This window comes from Epithele typhae (genome assembly GCF_022376455.1).
Source record: "Epithele typhae strain CBS 203.58 chromosome Unknown BXZ73scaffold_2, whole genome shotgun sequence".
Taxonomy (NCBI): Eukaryota; Fungi; Basidiomycota; class Agaricomycetes; order Polyporales; family Epitheliaceae; genus Epithele; species Epithele typhae.
In genome coordinates this window covers 700,667-718,794 of record NW_025954193.1, presented here as the reverse complement: position 1 = coordinate 718,794, position 18,128 = coordinate 700,667, and the positions used below count along the sequence as shown (strand labels likewise).

At 59.5% G+C, this 18,128-nt stretch overlaps 7 protein-coding genes across 7 annotated transcripts; 3 read left to right on the top strand and 4 right to left on the bottom strand.

Moving 5' to 3' along the window:
- Positions 1 to 4,979: 4,979 nt before the first annotated feature.
- On the top strand, positions 4,980 to 5,868 carry BXZ73DRAFT_96146 (uncharacterized protein; the record flags this gene model as incomplete). The annotated part of the gene is made up of 4 exons (XM_048026996.1): positions 4,980 to 5,057; positions 5,099 to 5,122; positions 5,182 to 5,397; positions 5,830 to 5,868. The coding sequence occupies 4 exons, from the start codon at positions 4,980 to 4,982 to the stop codon at positions 5,866 to 5,868; spliced, it is 357 nt and encodes a 118-aa protein (XP_047883145.1).
- A 57-nt stretch (positions 5,869 to 5,925) lies between these two features.
- Positions 5,926 to 6,249, bottom strand: BXZ73DRAFT_39058 (CTAG/Pcc1 family; the record flags this gene model as incomplete). The annotated part of the gene is made up of 2 exons (XM_048018306.1): positions 5,926 to 6,061; positions 6,125 to 6,249. 2 exons carry the CDS (start codon positions 6,247 to 6,249, stop codon positions 5,926 to 5,928), a joined length of 261 nt encoding a protein of 86 aa, XP_047883144.1.
- A 496-nt stretch (positions 6,250 to 6,745) lies between these two features.
- Positions 6,746 to 8,471, bottom strand: BXZ73DRAFT_38244 (proliferation-associated protein 1; the record flags this gene model as incomplete). Its single annotated transcript, XM_048018151.1, has 7 exons — positions 6,746 to 6,971; positions 7,028 to 7,242; positions 7,301 to 7,396; positions 7,456 to 7,520; positions 7,592 to 7,930; positions 8,123 to 8,282; positions 8,388 to 8,471. 7 exons carry the CDS (start codon positions 8,469 to 8,471, stop codon positions 6,746 to 6,748), a joined length of 1,185 nt encoding a protein of 394 aa, XP_047883143.1.
- Positions 8,472 to 8,752: 281 nt separating this feature from the next.
- BXZ73DRAFT_38204 (S-adenosyl-L-methionine-dependent methyltransferase) lies at positions 8,753 to 10,722 on the bottom strand (the record flags this gene model as incomplete). Its single annotated transcript, XM_048018141.1, has 7 exons — positions 8,753 to 8,957; positions 9,011 to 9,816; positions 9,867 to 9,905; positions 10,036 to 10,135; positions 10,192 to 10,307; positions 10,370 to 10,508; positions 10,580 to 10,722. 7 exons carry the CDS (start codon positions 10,720 to 10,722, stop codon positions 8,753 to 8,755), a joined length of 1,548 nt encoding a protein of 515 aa, XP_047883142.1.
- Positions 10,723 to 10,987: 265 nt separating this feature from the next.
- BXZ73DRAFT_37875 (uncharacterized protein) lies at positions 10,988 to 11,584 on the top strand (the record flags this gene model as incomplete). Its single annotated transcript, XM_048018093.1, has 3 exons — positions 10,988 to 11,233; positions 11,285 to 11,497; positions 11,549 to 11,584. 3 exons carry the CDS (start codon positions 10,988 to 10,990, stop codon positions 11,582 to 11,584), a joined length of 495 nt encoding a protein of 164 aa, XP_047883141.1.
- An 833-nt stretch (positions 11,585 to 12,417) lies between these two features.
- BXZ73DRAFT_38860 (PIN domain-like protein) lies at positions 12,418 to 16,380 on the bottom strand (the record flags this gene model as incomplete). The annotated part of the gene is made up of 7 exons (XM_048018263.1): positions 12,418 to 13,078; positions 13,128 to 13,210; positions 13,265 to 13,744; positions 13,801 to 15,174; positions 15,242 to 15,980; positions 16,027 to 16,139; positions 16,195 to 16,380. 7 exons carry the CDS (start codon positions 16,378 to 16,380, stop codon positions 12,418 to 12,420), a joined length of 3,636 nt encoding a protein of 1,211 aa, XP_047883140.1.
- Positions 16,381 to 16,801: 421 nt separating this feature from the next.
- On the top strand, positions 16,802 to 18,076 carry BXZ73DRAFT_96140 (uncharacterized protein; the record flags this gene model as incomplete). Its single annotated transcript, XM_048026995.1, has 4 exons — positions 16,802 to 16,874; positions 16,928 to 17,149; positions 17,199 to 17,439; positions 17,497 to 18,076. 4 exons carry the CDS (start codon positions 16,802 to 16,804, stop codon positions 18,074 to 18,076), a joined length of 1,116 nt encoding a protein of 371 aa, XP_047883139.1.
- Positions 18,077 to 18,128: the final 52 nt, after the last annotated feature.

Here is an 18,128-nt window from a genome sequence, read left to right as displayed (position 1 = left end):
AGACCCACGTGCAGCCCGGAAGCTAATGGGCACAGAAGTTGAGCCCGGTGAGGGGGTGGTAACCGCGAGCGACCGGAAAGTCCATACGCAGGCTTCCCCTCGGCTTCCCTGCCTTTCGAAGGCCGGAGAAGCCCCCAACAAGCCGCGCCCGTAGCCGCGGTTAGGGACATCGGCGGTCCCTGCGACGGTTGGCTTGTTGCCGCTCACGCAGGCGTGCCTGCGATGTGCGCTCCGAGGGGAAACCCTAGATGAAAGATGGAGCAAGAATCCGGAGGAGAGTCCGTTGGAAGGAGATAAGGCAGGCAGCCCATGCGTCTGTGTTGAGCGCGAGGCCATCGACGGTCGATGGAGCTCGTCGGCCCAGGTGGACGAAGGCTATTCTTAGGCGGCCGGTTGAAGGCGACAAGGATCGGAGCGCAGTCCCGCCGGAGGCTCAACACGAACGAGCCCACCCTGCGGAGCAAGAACAGTTTAGCGCCGCCCCTGCTGGAGACCAAGATTCGCTGGGATTCGTACGCACGGAGAGCGGCGCAGCGGCGCCAACGGTGCGGAGATGGCGGGCTTGGCGGTACACAACACATTGCTGCGGATACTGGCTGGCGAGCGCGGGAATCGAACAGGCAGAGGGGGCTGGATATAGCGCCCCGAGCGCGTTGTGCAGCAAACGCGAGCGTCGACATCCCGGCGGGAGGAGGAGAGACGAGGCCCGGGCCAAGGCGTGCGACGCGTGGACGTGGCACCGGAAATAACGGACATCGGCTACTCCCGGCGCTCCCGTCCCGACCTCCCCGTCCCCTTGTCCCGCTCCTTCCTGCTCGCCAAGACGTGTTCGCAGCACCCTCGAGAGCGGGTTTTCCCCCGTCGACTCCCCAACGACTCCATCACCACGCCTAAAGTGCACGCTTGGCCGCGGATGCGGCGGCGCGAATTTCCCGTTCTGCGCTTGAAATTCCGGCGATATGTGGTGGGAAGAGTGGCTCCTTTCCGGAGACATTAACGTCTGCGGCGCTGCAAGTTGGATCAGTCTATCGCGTGGATGGTGCTTCGCCGTCTTCTCATCATTCACCCGGAGGGCACTGATGCCAGCCAACCCCACGACAATCACGTTTCACTCGCAGAGGTAGCGTGGCGCGATTTTCATAATGCGGTTTAGACAATCAGCGGAGCCGTATTCTCCGCCCGAGGGTGCCACTAGCAGCTGTGCCCACGCGAAAGTGGCTCTTCGAATGCCTTCAGGACAGATATCGTCCGCGCGGACGGTGATCAGAGAACCGGGGCCTGCAGTTTCCATATCCTTGTACGCCTTCCCAGTGATAACGCAGCCCTGCCTTGCAACACGACATTCGTCGCGCGCACGGCCCTGCGCTTCTCCCCGCTTTATCCATATGGATGAGCGGAGCCCAGTAGCGCTCACTGCCGGCAACCTGTGCCAGGTAGCAACCCGCGCAGGCGAACCGCGGCGTCGTACGCGCAGACCGCGACATCGAACGCGCCCATTGCGTCGACGGCGAGCGCATGGCGAGTGACGGATTGCGAGAGCCATGCACGCCGCCGCGTACTACTATCATCGAAGATTTGCGATTCGTGCACATGGGCCTGGCAGCAGAGGCACGGCCGCCAAACAAATTCTAAATATGGGAGCGACTCGCTCGAGTTGTCCGTCAGCTTTCACATGCATCATGCACCTCCATCCACGACCCTCGAGGCCATCGTCCTGAGACGATGGGCTCCCAAAAATACCGGAGCAGATAGGGCCAACAGAGGCCGAGGCTCGACACCGTCTGATATGGCTCCAGGCTGGAGGAAGACGGTGACATCAGGAAAAACCCAAATCTATAATGAGACGTTACTGAGGCTTGTAAGGGCTAATGAGCCGGATTATTGCGTTATTCAGGAGTATTATTATTCGCTTACCCATTTGCTAATGAGAGACCATTACACGGAGAAGGAAATATTAGTCGCGAGAGCAGGCTCTCACCACGTGCATTTAGTCTCACTCATGTCCATAGATCGCTGCTTCAAGCACTGGATATCGAGTAGTAGCACTCTTCACACATAGAATATAGCGCAATCACGGATGAGCATTGATTCAATATCTGACATCCAGACCAGACCAGTACCTAGCTACAGCGATATAGATGTCCATATCAATGAGCGATGATGATGCAATGCAAACGGTGCCGTAGGTGCGCGCGTAGAGATGGGGAAGTGCACGACCGAGAATGCGTGCACGGGGAGGGATGAATACCAAGACGAAGAAGCCGTGTACTAACGAGGGTGGGGCTGGGTCCGGCGCGTGCGCGCAAGCGGCAGAGCGCGGACGCCGCATCCCGAAGCACATGTGGAACAGGTGCTGGCGCACATGGTCTTGTTGGTGCTTTTCGCCGAGCGTGTGGGCCTCCTTCGTGAGGTCGCCAGTTGGGTGCGCACGCGAATAGTGTGCACGCCGCTCGTTTTAGAGACGACCACTCGCGCCCACCGCTGCCGCGACCAGCGCAAGGGCGGCCCTCTCAAGCCTTTCGCACACCGTCTGACGGCGCACGAACCGGCCCTCCCCTTGTCTGTGTTTGGACCTGCTCCCGCGCCTGCGCCTGGGACAGCAGCGGGCGGGCCGTCGACCTTGGAGACGACGAACGTGCCCTCGAGCGGGACCGTGTGCGCTCACGCTCGCTGACGACGTACCCGCGGGAGACGGTGGGGAGGATGCTGCTGTCAACGCGACCCCCTGGTGGGACGTGGATGTGAATGACGATGACGATGACGTCCTGGGGGCGGACGCGGCCGTGGAGCGCGCACTCGCGCCAGGCCAGCGCGTATCACGCGGGGTTCTGTGCGTGCGTGAGGGCATGTATAGGGGAGAAAACGGATCAGCAAGCAGAGCGGACGGGGTGAAGTATGCTACCTCACCGGTGACAAAGATGTTTGTGATCCCAGACCACATCCGCTTGATGACCGTGACCAGGTCCGTCAGGCTCGCCGCGTGAGTCGTCCGGGTCGTGCTTTTCGTCAGCCTTGTTCGAGACAGAAACCGGCGGGGGGCACACCGTAACCGTCGCGCCTCAATCCATCTGTCGCACTCTTCAAATACAGTGCGAGCCCTTCCCTTCTGGGCATTTGCCGGGCACGAAATGACCGCAAGACGAGAGCGGACACACGCCGCTGGCTGCGCTCCCCAGATGCAGCGGCGGTACATCGCGGTGAAAAGGGGCACGGGCGGGAGGTTGCGACAGGGGCACTCACTGATTCCCAAGATAGACGGATGGTCCGCCGCGGTCGAAGACTTGGTGGCCTCGGGCAGAGAGGCGGACGTCAATGGTAGCGCGAATGAGACCAACCTGGCAGATTAGTAACTTAAGGGAGCTTGCGGAAGCGCGAGACATACCTGCGGGGTGCGCGCGGCGGCGAAGGAAGAGCTCTGGGACTCATTGTCGTCCTCAAGACTGTGGAGGAAAAGGAAGAGGGTGCGACCCAGGGCGTGGCTGATGAGGTGGGCAAGGTGGAGGTCCGAGAACTGGGAATTCAGCGGAGAAAACGACGGGGAGTTTGACGGAGGAGGATGGAGGAGGCGGCGGCGGAGGCGGAGGCGGAGATGTCGATGATGGTCCGTGGAGACAGCTGGAGCCCGGCACCGAGCGGGGACGCGCGTCGCGCGTTGGGAATAGGCGCTAGTGTGGCCGACGGTGACCGGTGACCCTTGGTGACCGCGTCCCTGAGACGCCTTAGCGCGTGCGGCTATCTACGAGATTAGATAGCGCACCGGCCGAGACTCGCGAGGGAGATTGGAGGTACGAAAGCCCAAGCAGCTTCTGGAGATTGCTCCTCCAGAAGTGCGCTCTTTTATATTCGCTGTCTACCATGTACATGAGTCAACATGAGTCGCTCGCGCGCATACACGCTGCAACGCTAGCTTGCCTGCTTGCGCTCACATGTCGCACAGAGTCAACGGAAATACAAAGAACAAACGCGCGTGAGGCGCGAGGCATCTTCGTACGATACTGGAAGGAGTAACTACGTAGTCAGGGCCTGGGTACGCTCCAGGCACGAAGAGCAACGTGCAGGAGCGCACTGTAGCCAGCAGCGGCCCGGTCGGTGCATGAGGCGCTCAAGTGAGCTCTTGAGCGACGCGCGGTAGCCTCGTGGCTGGGCGTCGGGACCGCGCGCCCCGCTTACTAACACCGTGACTGGCGTGATTACCGGAAAAGGGAAATTTCCGTAACAGTCCCGTGATCGCGTCCTCAACGCGTTCATGAGTCGGCGATACGCTGTCCAAACTCCCGTCCAGTCTCCCCTATGCAACGCCCTCTTTTTCTGGTTCTCGCTTCCTCGGCGCTCCCTGCCGCATCTCGTTCCCAGCATACCACTATTCCTGTCCATCAAGCCTCCCCGCATTTGCGTACTTCGACTGCCACAACCACCATCTGGCTTCGTCCCAGGCCCCCTCCGCCTCCCCGCTCGAGCTTGCACCAAGTGGCCGTGAGTTGCCTTGCAGCCTTCATCGCCTACGCACGTAACGCACTCCATCAAACGCGACTGCACACCTCCGTCAGTCTCCCTCTACCTCCTTCGACGACCAAATTCCTGCTTCCCCGCGCCTGAGGGTCGTCAGTTCATCGGCCGTCTGCGACAACACCTATTCCAATACGTAGTGGACGATCGCCGGCCAAGGCATGTTCGCGCTTCACGAGACCAACCAGATGGAGCGGTAAATGTGCTCCTACCTAGCGCACCACTCCTTACATCATCACGTCTGCACCAGCCTGCGCTCACAAACAAGACGCAGCAACCGCTCTCCACTTCGCCGCCAAAGCCCATATTCCCTCCCAGCACCATCCACGCTGGTGCCCCGCTGTATAGTGCGAGCTCCTCGCGTAGCTTGTACGGCACGCGGCACGCCCGGCACCTCCGACACCCCGGAGTCGTCGATGTCGACGTCGCATCCCCCGCGTCGAGCAAATCCCCATCGACCCCGTTCGGCTCCCATGTTTATTTCCCTCGAGGTTCTCTACTACCAGATGCTGGGTGCGAAGATCAAGAGCAATGTGGTCATCGACTCGCGGGTGCACCTGGGTGAGTGCGAGTTCCTGACGCTCCACAACAGCTGCTGAATATCGTCAATGCGCTCGTGTGCGGCTTCTTCGGGGGGTGCGATGGCTGCTTCCCCCTCAATCCGATCGTCGTCAGCGCTTTAGCCGTGATGGCACGTTCAACACTTATACCCAGCTCGCCCCGGGCGCAGTCATTCCTGACGGCGCGACGTACGGCCCGCACGTGTCCTCGCACGACGACCCGTCGCCCGACCTCCACGTGCAGTACAGCGGCGCGGCGCCCCCACTGAGCATTTCTGCACCAACTGTATACGCCCAAAACGCGCCGCACACGCACTCCGCGAGCAACGCTGTGATCACTGCGCCCGACTCACTCACGCGCGGTTGGATCCACACCAGCAGGTCTACTCGTCGGGCTGCAATGCTCCCGTCTCACCCATCGCGCCCAGCCCACGATCGCATTCGTCGCACAAGGCAAGGTTGTCGTAGTACTTAGAACATGAAGCAATAACAGTTTAATGAATGATCCATCTATGTGTGCTGATGTGTGGGCCGCTGAACAGTGGGGGATCATTGTATACTGGCCGGGATCCAGTCGAAAGTATCATAACTGGCTAACTGCATGTACAGATATCCACTACACCCACTCAAACATGTCAAATTATACCTCATCCACCCCATTAGGGAGGCAATAGTTCAACGTAGTGTCTAAAAACTGCGGTGAGTTGGAACAGCGGCAGTATTTTCGCGTATAGGGGCTTACCAATATTTTACCTCTCAATAGGGATTTGGGTTTTTCCTGATGGAGGAAATACACATCTGAGGCGAGAGCACATCATGAGTAGTAACCCGGAAGTACGGACTTTCGAGGGCCGAAAAATCACGCGGCAGGACGAGCCGGCGGCCGCGCGGCGTCCTCGCCAAACTCCCCGATGGTCCGCACGACGAGGTCGACGTTCTCGAGGAACGCGTTCGACGTCAGCCGCGCGAGGCGCACCGTCAGCGTGGTGAACGTCCTGTCGTCAAGCGGCTCGGTCAGCACCGACTCCGGCTCGGACACAGTGACGGGGGGTGCTGACGCTACGAGCTCGCGGCCTTCCACGGCGAGGACGCGCTTCACCACGTCGGGTTGAAGTTCGCGATCTACATCGATGACTTGCTGTGCGATCGTCGCGTGGTGCCCCGACGCGAAGGGGATACGCATCGTGCTTGAGTGGAGCATGTTGAGTATTACATCGGTAACAATATAACCTGTCTTACACCGTATGCCACTGGGAGTCGGGAGGTAGAGACATGATGGTGGTTTGGATCAAAAAGACCGCTCCGGTGTAAGCGCCGAAAGGGGAGTCTAAACCGTAAGTGGCGAGGGTCGATGGTAGGTATACTACTTCACCATGAGATCTAACGCGAGGGCTTCCAAGTGCAAACCTGTTCGTCATGTTGTGCTGAGAGTGCAGAAGACGTACAAGTAACCACCCCCGATTTCAGCCAAGACCAAGTTTCACTGTGATCTAGCCGATCGGCACACAACCACGCGCCAGTATACAAAGAACAGATGGCTTTGGCTTTTGATCCTGATGCCAAAATAACAGGTAGTGCTACAAGGTCCTACATGACGCAATGTGGTTCTGCTGCTTGCTCGTACACGCGCGCGAGTCCCGATCGAGTCGCGGGGGAAATCGTCTGGCACCGGTCGCCCACTACGCCTTAGCCTCCTCGCCCGCCTTCGCTGCCTTCTTCGCTTTCTTGCTCTCGCGCAGCGGCTTCGTCAGCAGCTCCTTGAGCTCCCCGTCCTCGAGCGTCTTCTCCGTCTTCACTAGCTCGGGCTTGTACCACACTGGTGGGCTCGTGATCATCGACGGGCCGCCGGGAAGGAGCGCGATTGTGAAATGGAACGCGGCGACGGGCGTGTTCGCAGGCGTGTAGCTACGACCGCGTGTTGTCAGTGGACGAAGCCGTAGACAATGGGCAAGGCTACGCACATGATCTCATAGGGCTTCACAAGACCGTGCTGGACGGCTTCTTGGAGACCCAGTCGCGAACGCTTCTCGTCCTCTAGGCAGCGGATGTTGAAGGGGAACGCGCCCGCCTTCTTTTGTACCTCGGAGAAGACCGCACGCGACGTCTTCATCTTGAGCTGGTATGTCACAGTCGAATCCTTTTGGTAGATAGTCGTTCTTGACTCCTCGAGACGAGCCTGTACCATGCGGAGTAATCAGTTCTCCTTCCGACGTCAATTTCCGCACAAAACGCACCTTGCCGTCCTCCGCAGCCGTGACCAGGATGTCGATCCCCCATACCTCGTTCTCCAAGAATGTCACGGTCTCAAAGCCCTTCTTCTGTTCTTCAGACTGCACGAGCGATGAGCACCAAGAAACCCCCGCGCGCCGCCAACAACAACCCAACGCACCGGGTTCAAAATGATGCGCTTCTTTCCGTCGATCACGTTCTGCGTCTGCTGGCACGACAGCATCCCTGCCCCCGCCGCCCAGTCAGCGTCCCGCCCCGTCACCCACCGTGGGCGCAGCGAGCGACCGGCCACTCACCCTCGACGGGCTTGCACCCGAACGCGGCCGCGATCTTGCCGACGGCCTCGGTGACCGCCCAGTTCTTGTTCCCGACCTTGACGAGGCGCATCGCGGCCTCGGCCGCGGTCCACGCCGCCGCGACGGCGTCCGCCTTGGGGCCCGTCGCGGGCTCCGCCGCGGACGCGCCGATGACGAGCGTCTCCGCGCTGACCGCCGCGAAGCCGTCGATGTGCGCCCCGAGGTGGAGCTTGACGACGTCGCCCTTGGCGAGCGTCTGGGACGAGGACGGGTCGGACTCGAGCGGGGAGAAGTGCGAGACGGTGTTGTTGACGGAGACGCAGGTCGGGAACGCGATGCCTGCCGTGCGTGCGCAGTGGGGAGGGGCGCGGGAATGCAGGGCAGGGGGGAGGGCACCGCGGGAGGGGCGGGCAGGACAAAGGGAGCGGGGCGAGAGCGCGGGCGCGGGCGTCGCGATCGACAGGAGCGGGGACGATCGCCCCGTTTAGCGAGCGCACACGACGAGCGGCGAGGGCAGAGGACCGGACGCACCCTTGGCGACCTTCACGCCCTTGACTGGCTTGTTGAACACGGCGCCCGTGCCGGCCTCGAGGAGCTTGTCGCCCTCGACACAGAGCTCGAGCACCTTCGCGCCCTCGACGCAGAGCTCGACGAGCTTCTTCATCACATTGTTCGTGATCTCCCCCGCAAGCTGTTCAGACACAAGAGAAGAAAAGCGGGTCAGCCGCGCTCGTCCGCAGGAGGGCCGCATGCGGGGCGCGTAGCGAGAAAATCTAAGCGGGGGCGGGCGCCGTACCTTGTACTTGGTGAAGTCGGCAGCCGCAGTGGTCTCCTCAGTCTTGATGCCCTCTGGCTTCTCGGTCTTCGTTTGCTCGGACATGGTGGAGGGCGGTGTGGGTGAGTGGTTATAAGAGGGGAGGGCAGGAGAGGGACAAGGCAGCGCTGCCTGCCGAGGGACTGCTCAGACGATCAATCTTATCTGACGCTCCGCCAAATCGGGCAGTATCTCATCGCACACTCGCACGCGACTCGTCCGGCAACGGCGCATAGGTATACCGAGGCTCAGTATAGTACATACGCACTGCACAGTGGGGGAATCCAGGTAGTCGGGTATAGTGTCTGCATGCATCTCCACACCAGGTCATATCTACAGCAGTATCCTCAGGCGAAACTACCGTACGCCTTGCCGGCAGAGAACGCTCGAATCGCGCGGCAGATGGGGGCCTTCTCCGGATCGGTCGGGTAGTGGATCTTCAGGCTCCCGGAAGATCGAAGGGAGTGCGAGCGCATACTTCTTATTTCGGGATCTTGCCACAAGAGCGCGTCCTGCACATGATTACGGATGCCTATTCGGTCTTTCATGTCCCTGAACATCTACGAGTCAGCTCCATTGCTGGCCTGTTCCGTACATCTACTCACATCTCCCAAATGAACCAATCGCGCTCGAATTCTTCCAGTAAATCATCTCGGCGTGGCTGTTGGACCCCGACCGAGCTTCGTGGCTCATCGTCGAGTGTCCGGTATGCTTCCCATATTGCCTCTTTGCACGCCGTCACCAACCGGAGCTGGCGTGTCAGATGCAACGTATTCCAGGTGGTGACGATCGACATCGAAAGGCGTTTGCGTAAAGTAGAAGTGTTGGACTTCCGTTGCGACTCTCCGTTGAGCTGTACGGTGTTGGCCTTCATGTTGGTCGTCCATTCGTCGAGCGCCTCACCGGCAAGCTCGATCTCGCGATCAGCCAGGCTGTCCGGAACGCGATCGCGGGATGGAAGGGGAAGGACAACGTGCAGTGTGGGATGTACTTCTATGTTCTTGAAGAAGGAGCTGAGGTAGAGGGGAAGGACGTTCGTCAGGCGGTGGCATATGAACCTATGATCTAGCATCGCCTCCCAGGCTCGTTTAAGCTTTTCATGGTCTTGAGCAAACATAGAGTCTGCAGAGTCGACTGTGGAGGAAGTGGATACATAGGAACCGATACTAGAGGAGGGTGCAATGTGTTCTGTTGTAAACTGGATGTTGGAGCTAGAAGCCACGGAATGGTCGGTGCGGGAAGTGGATGTTGTCGCCGTTGTCATATTGGACATCGTGGTGAAGTTCGTTGCAGTAGAGTCCGTACGTATCCGTTGACCATCAGGACCGCGCATGCTGGTGTTGAATGAGCTCTTGTCAGTGGTATCTAGCAGAGTCTTGCCGGCGGGGAAAAGTGGATCCTCCTCCAAGACCTTGATCGAAAGCGTGAGAGTGTGCTCGCTCATGGCAACATTCTACTGACCTCAAGCTGCCCTCCAACGGCGAGCACCCGAGCGCATTCCTGTGAAGTGGGTCAGAAGCCGAACGGCTAACCAACAAGTGCCTGGCGCATCCCCTGATATCGTCATTAACGCGCATGCCTTCCATGCGCGAACGATGTTCGGGACCATGTGACCAGCGCACGCACATACCTCGAGCAGCTCTTGCCATGAGTCCTCGGGAACCTCAAGTCCAATGCCGCAGATATGGATATGATTAAAATAGTTTGATTCAAACGGAAGCGGGTCCAAACTGCGCCCGGAGAGTCAGTGAGGCGCGGGAGACGACAGATGCCGAGGATGACGCACAAGTCCCCGTGTTCCCAACGGACCCGTTGCGAGAGATCTCTAACCTCGATTCCGAGATTCAGCTGGGTGAGGTCGGGTTGTATATCGCGCTGATCATAACCAACAATCCTCGCGTTCTGCGGACAAGGGCTCCGTCACGTTCATGTTATCTCGCGCAGCAACGCGATCCCGCACTTACCGGCCACTGCTTTGCTGCTTCGATCGCCCAAAGACCGCTGCCACACCCGATATCGAGCACGTGCTCTGGAGGCTCGTCGTATCGGTGCAGAGACACGCCTTGGCAGAGCTGGTTGAGAAACATGCAGTTCCAATCGTCGCTGGTTCGATGAATGCACGTCGCGCGCGAGATAAGCGACCGGCAGAGATCATGCCAGACTGGAAAACGCACCCGAGCAGTAGATCCTTGTGGTATTGCACGGGGCTCACCCCGCCCGCGCCGCGCCGCTTCTCCCTGCGCTGCTGGGCAAGCTCTTCCTGCACATCGCGAGTCACGGCGTACGCAAGGTCGTTGCGTGCCTGGGGAACGGTCATCTCGCGGTTGGGGCCAGGCGTGGTCGCAACGGGAGACGGAGGCAAAGTGCAGGGAGCGGATCTTCGTGGGGAGCGGGGAGGTTCGTTCGCCGGTGATGGAGCGAGGCCATGAAGGCGCAAACGGCTGCCGTCTTCGCGGTCGCAGACTACTCGCAGCAGTGGCGGCCACCAGCCCGCTTTCTGTGACACCTCGGCGGTGAATCAGTCACGCCACCACCAACACGGTCACCGTCATCACCGCGCCTGGCGCCTGTCCTCATCCACCATGAACACGTCCCTCGCCGCTGCAAGGCGGGCTGCCCTCCACGCCCGGGCCCACGCTCGGGTCGCCCGCATCAGGACATACGCTACCCCGACCGCTAGCCAGGACTCTACTTCTTCTACCCGGCCTCTCGGTGACGAAGACGACCCGCAATTGGGCGACTATCCCCAGCTTCCCAACGTTTCGAGGCTTTCTCGCAAGGCCCTCGGTTGGGACGATGTCCAGTTCAGGAGGAATTTCGGCGAGACGGTGAGCATGCTTTGCGGCACCCGTAAACGTCGATGTCTGACCGTCCTGTAGCTACATGAGAAGGAAGACCTTTACTCCGTCTGGGGCCCGGATGTCCCCGGCGTTCCTCCTGCCACCGCACTGCGCTGGTTTTCCATTGCCGTCCTGGGTTTCGTGACCTTCGGCACCATTGTCAACTATGCGCACCCACAGCCCCATGCTGTGCGTCGTGAATACCCTTACGACGGTCTGGTGCAAGAGCTCGGCGGGCTGGAGGAGAACAAGGTGCGCATGTCGCATTTATATGTCCTATGATTCATTCTGAAACGACCTTAGGCGAGAGCAGAGCCAGACACCGAGGCGGATGAGTAGACATGTACCTCGCACTTTCGAAAACATCGCGTTTCCTTCTCCACCGAATTGTGTGCGGTGAGAAGCAGTGTAGACTAGGCAGATTCAAACAGGTGTGTTCACGGCGGGCCTCAAGGCAAACCCAACAGAAGACCGGTGCATGCCGAAAAGCTTCACCCCTCACCACCCCCAAAACACCCCCTAAAGCGTACCGCAGACCGAGCCTCCTCACCCCGCAAAAATCCCAGGTTCGAGTTTTAAAGGTTGCGAAGACGCCCCGGAAGACGTCACACACTTCTCATATGTCCACCCAACGTACCCTCCGCCGCGCTATTCACTATATACAGCCGGGACGTGATCACCGCACATCCACTAGGCTCTGAAACGGCCCTCCATCCTCTCTTCCGCTTCGGGCAAATGCGTCACTTCGCGGCCACTTCAGCTACTTGCGATCGTCACTGCGCAAGACGTGCCCATCTCGCTGCCCACAGACAGACTACACTTCGACCAACTGCGTTCTCATAACCCTGACCATTTTACTCCGGTGCCCGCAAGACTGGTGTGAAGACATCCATAACCGGTCACTCCGTTGCCTGCATGCGCTCATCTCGTCTCTTCTTTATCTTTTTTTACTCTATGACGCCATACCCTACTGCGTACATACGCGGACGTTACGAGCCCGTGGCATGGCGTCGGGTCGGTCTTAAGTACGCCTCTCTTACCGCAAGGCGCCGCCATATGTTATGGATGCGCGGGTTCGTCTACCAGAGCTTTGCTCTCACCGGTGATAAACAATGTGAACTAGAGATATACTATGGCTAAGGATCGAATCTCGTGTACATATCATAAGCATATCAAGCAACGTCTCCAATCTGGTCCTCCGGATGTGCGTTTGGCGGTTTGCGCACTGGTCGAGGCTTGGGCCGAGGCCTCAGTCCAAGCTGTTCCCGACTGGGAGCCCCGTCAGTGGGAGGCCCATCCTGCTCATCCGGCACAAACGCGTCTTCCTCGCTATCCGAAGGAGTTCGAGCCCGCTTTTTCGATGCGCGAGCCCCTCCTCTTCCCCGTCCCCTCCCCTTCCCTCTGCCGCCCCTCCCCGATGAGGAAGGAGTGCTGGCATCGTCGACTTCGCCCTCAGCTGCTTTGGCCTTGGCCTTTCCCCTCCCTCTCCCCCTCGTCGTTTCTCCGCTCCTCTTCCGCTTCTTCGCCGGTCTCGCCGAAGTCTGCTCCTCTTCCTCGCTCCCTTCTCTCCCAAGGGGAGCAGGCGTTGCCGAGCCCCGTAGCTTGGCCTGCTGCTTGCGGAAGTCGGACACGACCTGCTGCAGCCGCTTGCTCGCGTAGGCCTGCCGTTTGCGCGGGGCTGCGTTCGCCCCGAGCGGCACATCGAAGAAGCCGGAGAGCGTGCCCTGTGCGTTCGTGGATGTCCCTTGCGCGCGCTTGGACATCTTGCTGATGACGGGGAGGAGCAGGTCATCGACTTTCGTTTGGTCCCAGCCGAGCTCGGATTTGAAGAAGCTAGTTGGAACACGTTAGAGGCGACCACAGAGTAGACTGACAGACGTACCCCCGGAGTGCGTCCAGGTCGGGCATGCCCCACTTGAACGGCTCTGTAGACTCGTCTACCGTGGGGTGATAGTACGCGTCCCTCTGCGGCACTTTCAGCCCACGAATCCCGTCGCGACAATAGAACCCGGTACGCACCACCGACGGGTTCGGCCACTCGTCCGCCAAATACAGCTCCTTGAACTTCTTCTTGAACCGCTTCCGGAACCCCGTCGCGCTCTCTTCTGTCTTGTCCCGTCCGCTCTGCACCCTCGTCCACCACGCCTTGAACTTGTGCAGCCCATCGTTGCCCGGGAACTCGCTCAGGAGCTCCATCGCGACCACCGGGCCCACCCCCGGTAGGCCGTCGGTGTAGTCGCTCCCGAGGAGGTACGCGAGCCGGACGAGCTTGTCGCGGTCGAGCCCAAGCTCGCGTTCGAGGTCGGGGAGCAGGAAGCACTCGACGGTCTTGGACTGGTTGAACATGTTCTTGAGTACGCGCGCGCCCCCAAAAAGAAAGACGTCTGAGTCATCCGTGATGATGCCGTCGACGAGGCCGAGGGAGAGGAGCGCAGCGCACTGCGCCTCCGCCTCCATCGGGGCGGTGATATACGGGATGCCGAAAAGGCGGAGCATGATCTGCGGGTGCGGAAGACTAAGGACGTAGAAGGGACGAGGCTGGGGAGAGGACATACCATAATCTGCGATATCATCTGCTGGGTGATGTCTTCGGAGTCACGCATGGCGTTCTTCCTTTGCTTGTTCAGTTCACGGATCTCCTCGTCGATTTCGCGGCGGATGGAGTCGACGTCCTTTCCCCTCACTTGCGACAGGAAACGAGTATACTCATCCTCTTCCGCGTGCGGATCCATTTCGTGAGCAGCATCCCAGCCTTGTTCCTGAGCTTCCTTGGGGGTCCCCTTAGCCCGGGAAGTGGGGCTAGGGGAGCGAGACCATGGAATTTGCTCGTCTTCAGAGTCCGAAGAAACCTCGTGTCTCGAAGTCGGGACGCCAGGAGAGGCCGGAGTGGATGTCTCAGGCGGCGTTGCGCGAGATGCGACGACAATAGTAGGATATGTTGACACCGGGGCAGAAGTAGCATCTGGAGGGCGAAGGACGCCAACAGTATCCATCGCGTCGACGTCAATAGGGTGAGTATGGGAAAGAAGGATTGGCGCAGATTCCGTGAGCCGCGGCGCTGGGGGAGTTGTGGGACGCGACCTTATGGTGAGCCGAGCCGCGTCGTTTGCAAAAATTTGGTCGGTCGAAAGCCGCGCTGGTCCTGGGCGTGCCGGAGAAACCTGGACAGGCTCCACGACCTCCATGTCGTCGCTATGGTCCGACTCGACGCTGATTGGTGCGGTTGACCTTTCAATTGCGGTGGGGGTGGAGGTTGGAAGTGCGTCGTCTGTTAACACGTTGATGACAGGGACCTCTTCCATATCGTCTTCTTCCGAATCCGCGGGCAATATTTCAGAGGGCTTTGAAGGAGAGGACATCGGATTTGTTGGACCGAGGAGAAGAGTTGGTATACCGAAGGAAGAGGTTACGAGAAACGGCGACGGCTCGTTAGCCTGCGACCTTGGTGGGCGACGAGGGGCTGCCCCGCCGATGGATAGAGCCGTCTCCAGTCGGGTAGGTGAAGCGTAGAGGTCGTCGTCGTTGTCCGACTCATTGCTAACGGCGTGCCACTGAGAAGTGCGAGTTTTTCCCGGACTTGAATGGGCCTTCGCTGCCGATGACGACGATTCCCCCCTCTTCGACGGGCCAACAGCAATACGCTTGGATTCCTCGATGGCTCGACGCAAGGCCGCTTCTTCCTCGAGTTGCGCTGACTCTTCCATCGCGAAAGCTAGCTCGGGATCGTCCAGGTCTTCCAGTTGCGGGAGTTCGTCGTCTTCCAGCGCGAACAGTGGTTGGCTCTTCTTTGTCGTTGTCTTCGATACAAGTGGTGCTAACCCTTTTGGTGTGTACCGGGCGGCTAGAGCAGCGAGTGCCTGACCTCTACGGAATTCTCTGAGGTCAGGATCGTACAACGCGTCAATAGCTGACCCAGGGACGTCTGGCTGCTCTCTAGAATCCGCATTTAGTGAACCTTGAGAGTGTCGACAGTTGGGTTGTCTCTCACATGGGAACATCTTCCATATCGTCATCTTCGTCCTCGCTGTTCTCGACCGCTGCGGTCACTGGCTCAACCTTTGGTGTTGGGTCGATCTCAATGGGCTTCACAGCAGTGCCGTCGTCACGGATCCCGAGCACCCATCCACCATCGACGCCGTCGTTCTTGACGAGAACGTACTCCTTGTTGCGCTCGCTCGCAATCCTAACTGGAATAGTGATGTGCGCTTTACCAATGCCGTCCGTCGTCACAAGGAGCTGTTGCGTCAGAGCGTTCCGCTGCTTTAGGTTCTTGATCTGCTCTTTTGAGAAGTCAAGGGGCGTTTTTGATACCTTGAGCATGCTTTGAAGACGCTTGTACGAGGTTTGTCTGGACTTCAGGCGGAGATCACCAATAATCTCGTATTGCAGCTCCGTAGGGAGTTCACGAAATGCTTCAGAGTTGACATCAAAATCCTCCGGCCGCATTTCCTCAATGAAAGTGCGCAGCTCATCCTCTGTGGCAAGCCGGGGATCAGGCGCGACGCCGGCGGTGGCCTTCGCTACAGCGGCATCCATGTTGACCTCTGGGAGCCTGTATGGATCGTGATCGCGCCATTTAGACTTCTTGCCAGAGGACAACGGCGTAGGCCGCGAAGTGTCAGGGTTGGCAGGTTTGGCCGGGGTAGTGGGCGCAGCGCCAGTGATATCCTCCAAATAGACTGTGTTGTCGTCGATTCGACCTGGTGGTGGCCTCTTCTTCCCGTTCGCATCGGTGCTGAGCGGCGATGAGTGACGCTCCCACAAGCGGGACAAGGACACACCTATTGGCGAATGCGTGGTCCAACGCCTCCCGGCGCATCTGCGCCGCCAACAAACGTTCGGCGACTTTGGCATGGCTCGCGGCCGCTCCAATCTTCTTATTCTTGCGCTCCGCCTTTTTCGCAACGATATCACATCCGTCCGCCGCCTGAGGATGGAAGCGAACTCACAATAGTTGCCATCTTCAGAGCAGGAGCCCCACCATCAAAGACGAAGACGGGCTTGATCCCGTAGAACAGCAGTTTGGTGATACGCCGCAGGAAGCCGACTACATGCGCGTTCACGAGCCCGTGGCCTTCTTTGTCTCGCATGGTGGCCTGGAACTGGTATATCCAGATGCTGGAGTCGATGGCCATGGACTTCCCCTCTATCGTCTCGAGCCTGCGACACGGCACTGCTTAACATGGCTGTGTGGGAGACATAACAAGAGAAACATACAGCACGGGCCGCCCCACGGGGTCCAGAAGTTGCCACAACGATTTCACACCCATGATCGAGTCTCTTTAGCCTGCCAGCAGAGCCGCGGGGACGAGCAGGGTATAGAAGCAGCCAAGAGCATGTGAGAGTCCGAGTCAGTTCGTGGCCGGCGACCGTCAAGCTTCAAGACGTGCTCGCGCGCGCCTCCTTGGACGCGTCGCGCGCGAATTGGTCACGCTCCACTTGTTTACACGCCGGTAAGTAGCGTTAGGCGCGTGTCGCCCTCGACGTTCCACTCAACCTCCACCTCGCCTGCCTCGGTGGCGCACTATAGCCCGTGAAACATCTGCATAGCCCAATATGCCTGAAGAAGATGAGTTGGCCGCCGCCATCTTCGGTCACTCTGATTCGGACTTGTCTTCGGACGAAGACGGTGCGTTTCCTGCTGCATATCCATCCAGTAGTGTCGCTCATAGTTGCTCTCAGATGTCGCACCGACCCACGCGCCGCCGGAGGACTCTTCCGGAGACTCCGCAGACGAGTATAAGGCGCAAAAGAAACGCGCCCCAACAAAACGGCGTGCAAAGGGGCGGCGGAACGACGAGGAGGAGGAGGGTCGGACAACCCAACGCAAGAGGAAGCGGGCGTCGACGAAGAAGAAAGTCCCGGCCGAGGATATTGACTGGTCCCAGTACCCACCCGAAGTCGGTACGTGGTGCGTTGTGACTCTTGTTGGGCGTACCTGATCATGTCGCAGTGAAGAAGATGAAGCTGGACATGAAGATTGAGGAGATTCTCCGGCCGTGGAAGAGTGCCCGGGCTCGCAGGCGGCGCAAGGACGATGAGGACGTGCTCGACCGGTTCGCGGACGAAGAAGTGTCCCGTCTGAAGGAGTCCATGATGGCGGCGGCAGCGGACGATGAGCAGGCAAACAGGGAGAAGCTGCCTGCTGTGTCCAAGCTTCGCCTGCTTCCGCAGGTCATGGAAATCCTGCGAAAGTAAGTCGTCATTACCAGCTCTCCCGTGAGGCGAGGCTGAACATGCACCCACACCAGATCATCCCTTTCCCAATCAATCCAAGACAACAACCTCCTCGAGGGCGTCCGCCGGTGGCTCGAGCCGCTGCCCGACAAGTCCCTCCCTGCGCTCGACATCCAGCGCGAGTTCTTCGCCGTGCTCAAGAAGATGGACTACATCGACACTGCCGTGCTCAAGGAGTCCCGTGTCGGCCGCATCGTCCTCTTCTACACCAAGTGCAAGCGCGTCACGCCCGACATCCAACGCGCCGCCAACGACCTCGTCGCCACCTGGTCCCGCCCCATCATCAAGCGCTCCGCCTCGTACCGCGACCGCGTGGTCCCCACCGCCCAGCTCGACGACGGCACCGGGCCTGGCGGGCGTGGCCCGGAGCGCCTCAACGCGATCCTCGCCCGCGCGCGGGAGAGCGACAAGAACCGGGTCCGCAAGAACGCGGTCATGATCCCCCAGCGCGAGCTCGGCAGCTACACCGTCGCGCCGCGCTCGTCCGCCGGGTTCGCCAAGACGAACGCATCAGTCGAGGTTGACACCCAGCGCCGGAAGCAGAACGCCGAGCGACTCAAGAGCCTCACGAAAAAGATGTCTTCGAGGTCGTGAAAGCTGGCGTGAGCTTGTTGTCACACCTTCTGTTCGCGCCGTTTGTTTGTGC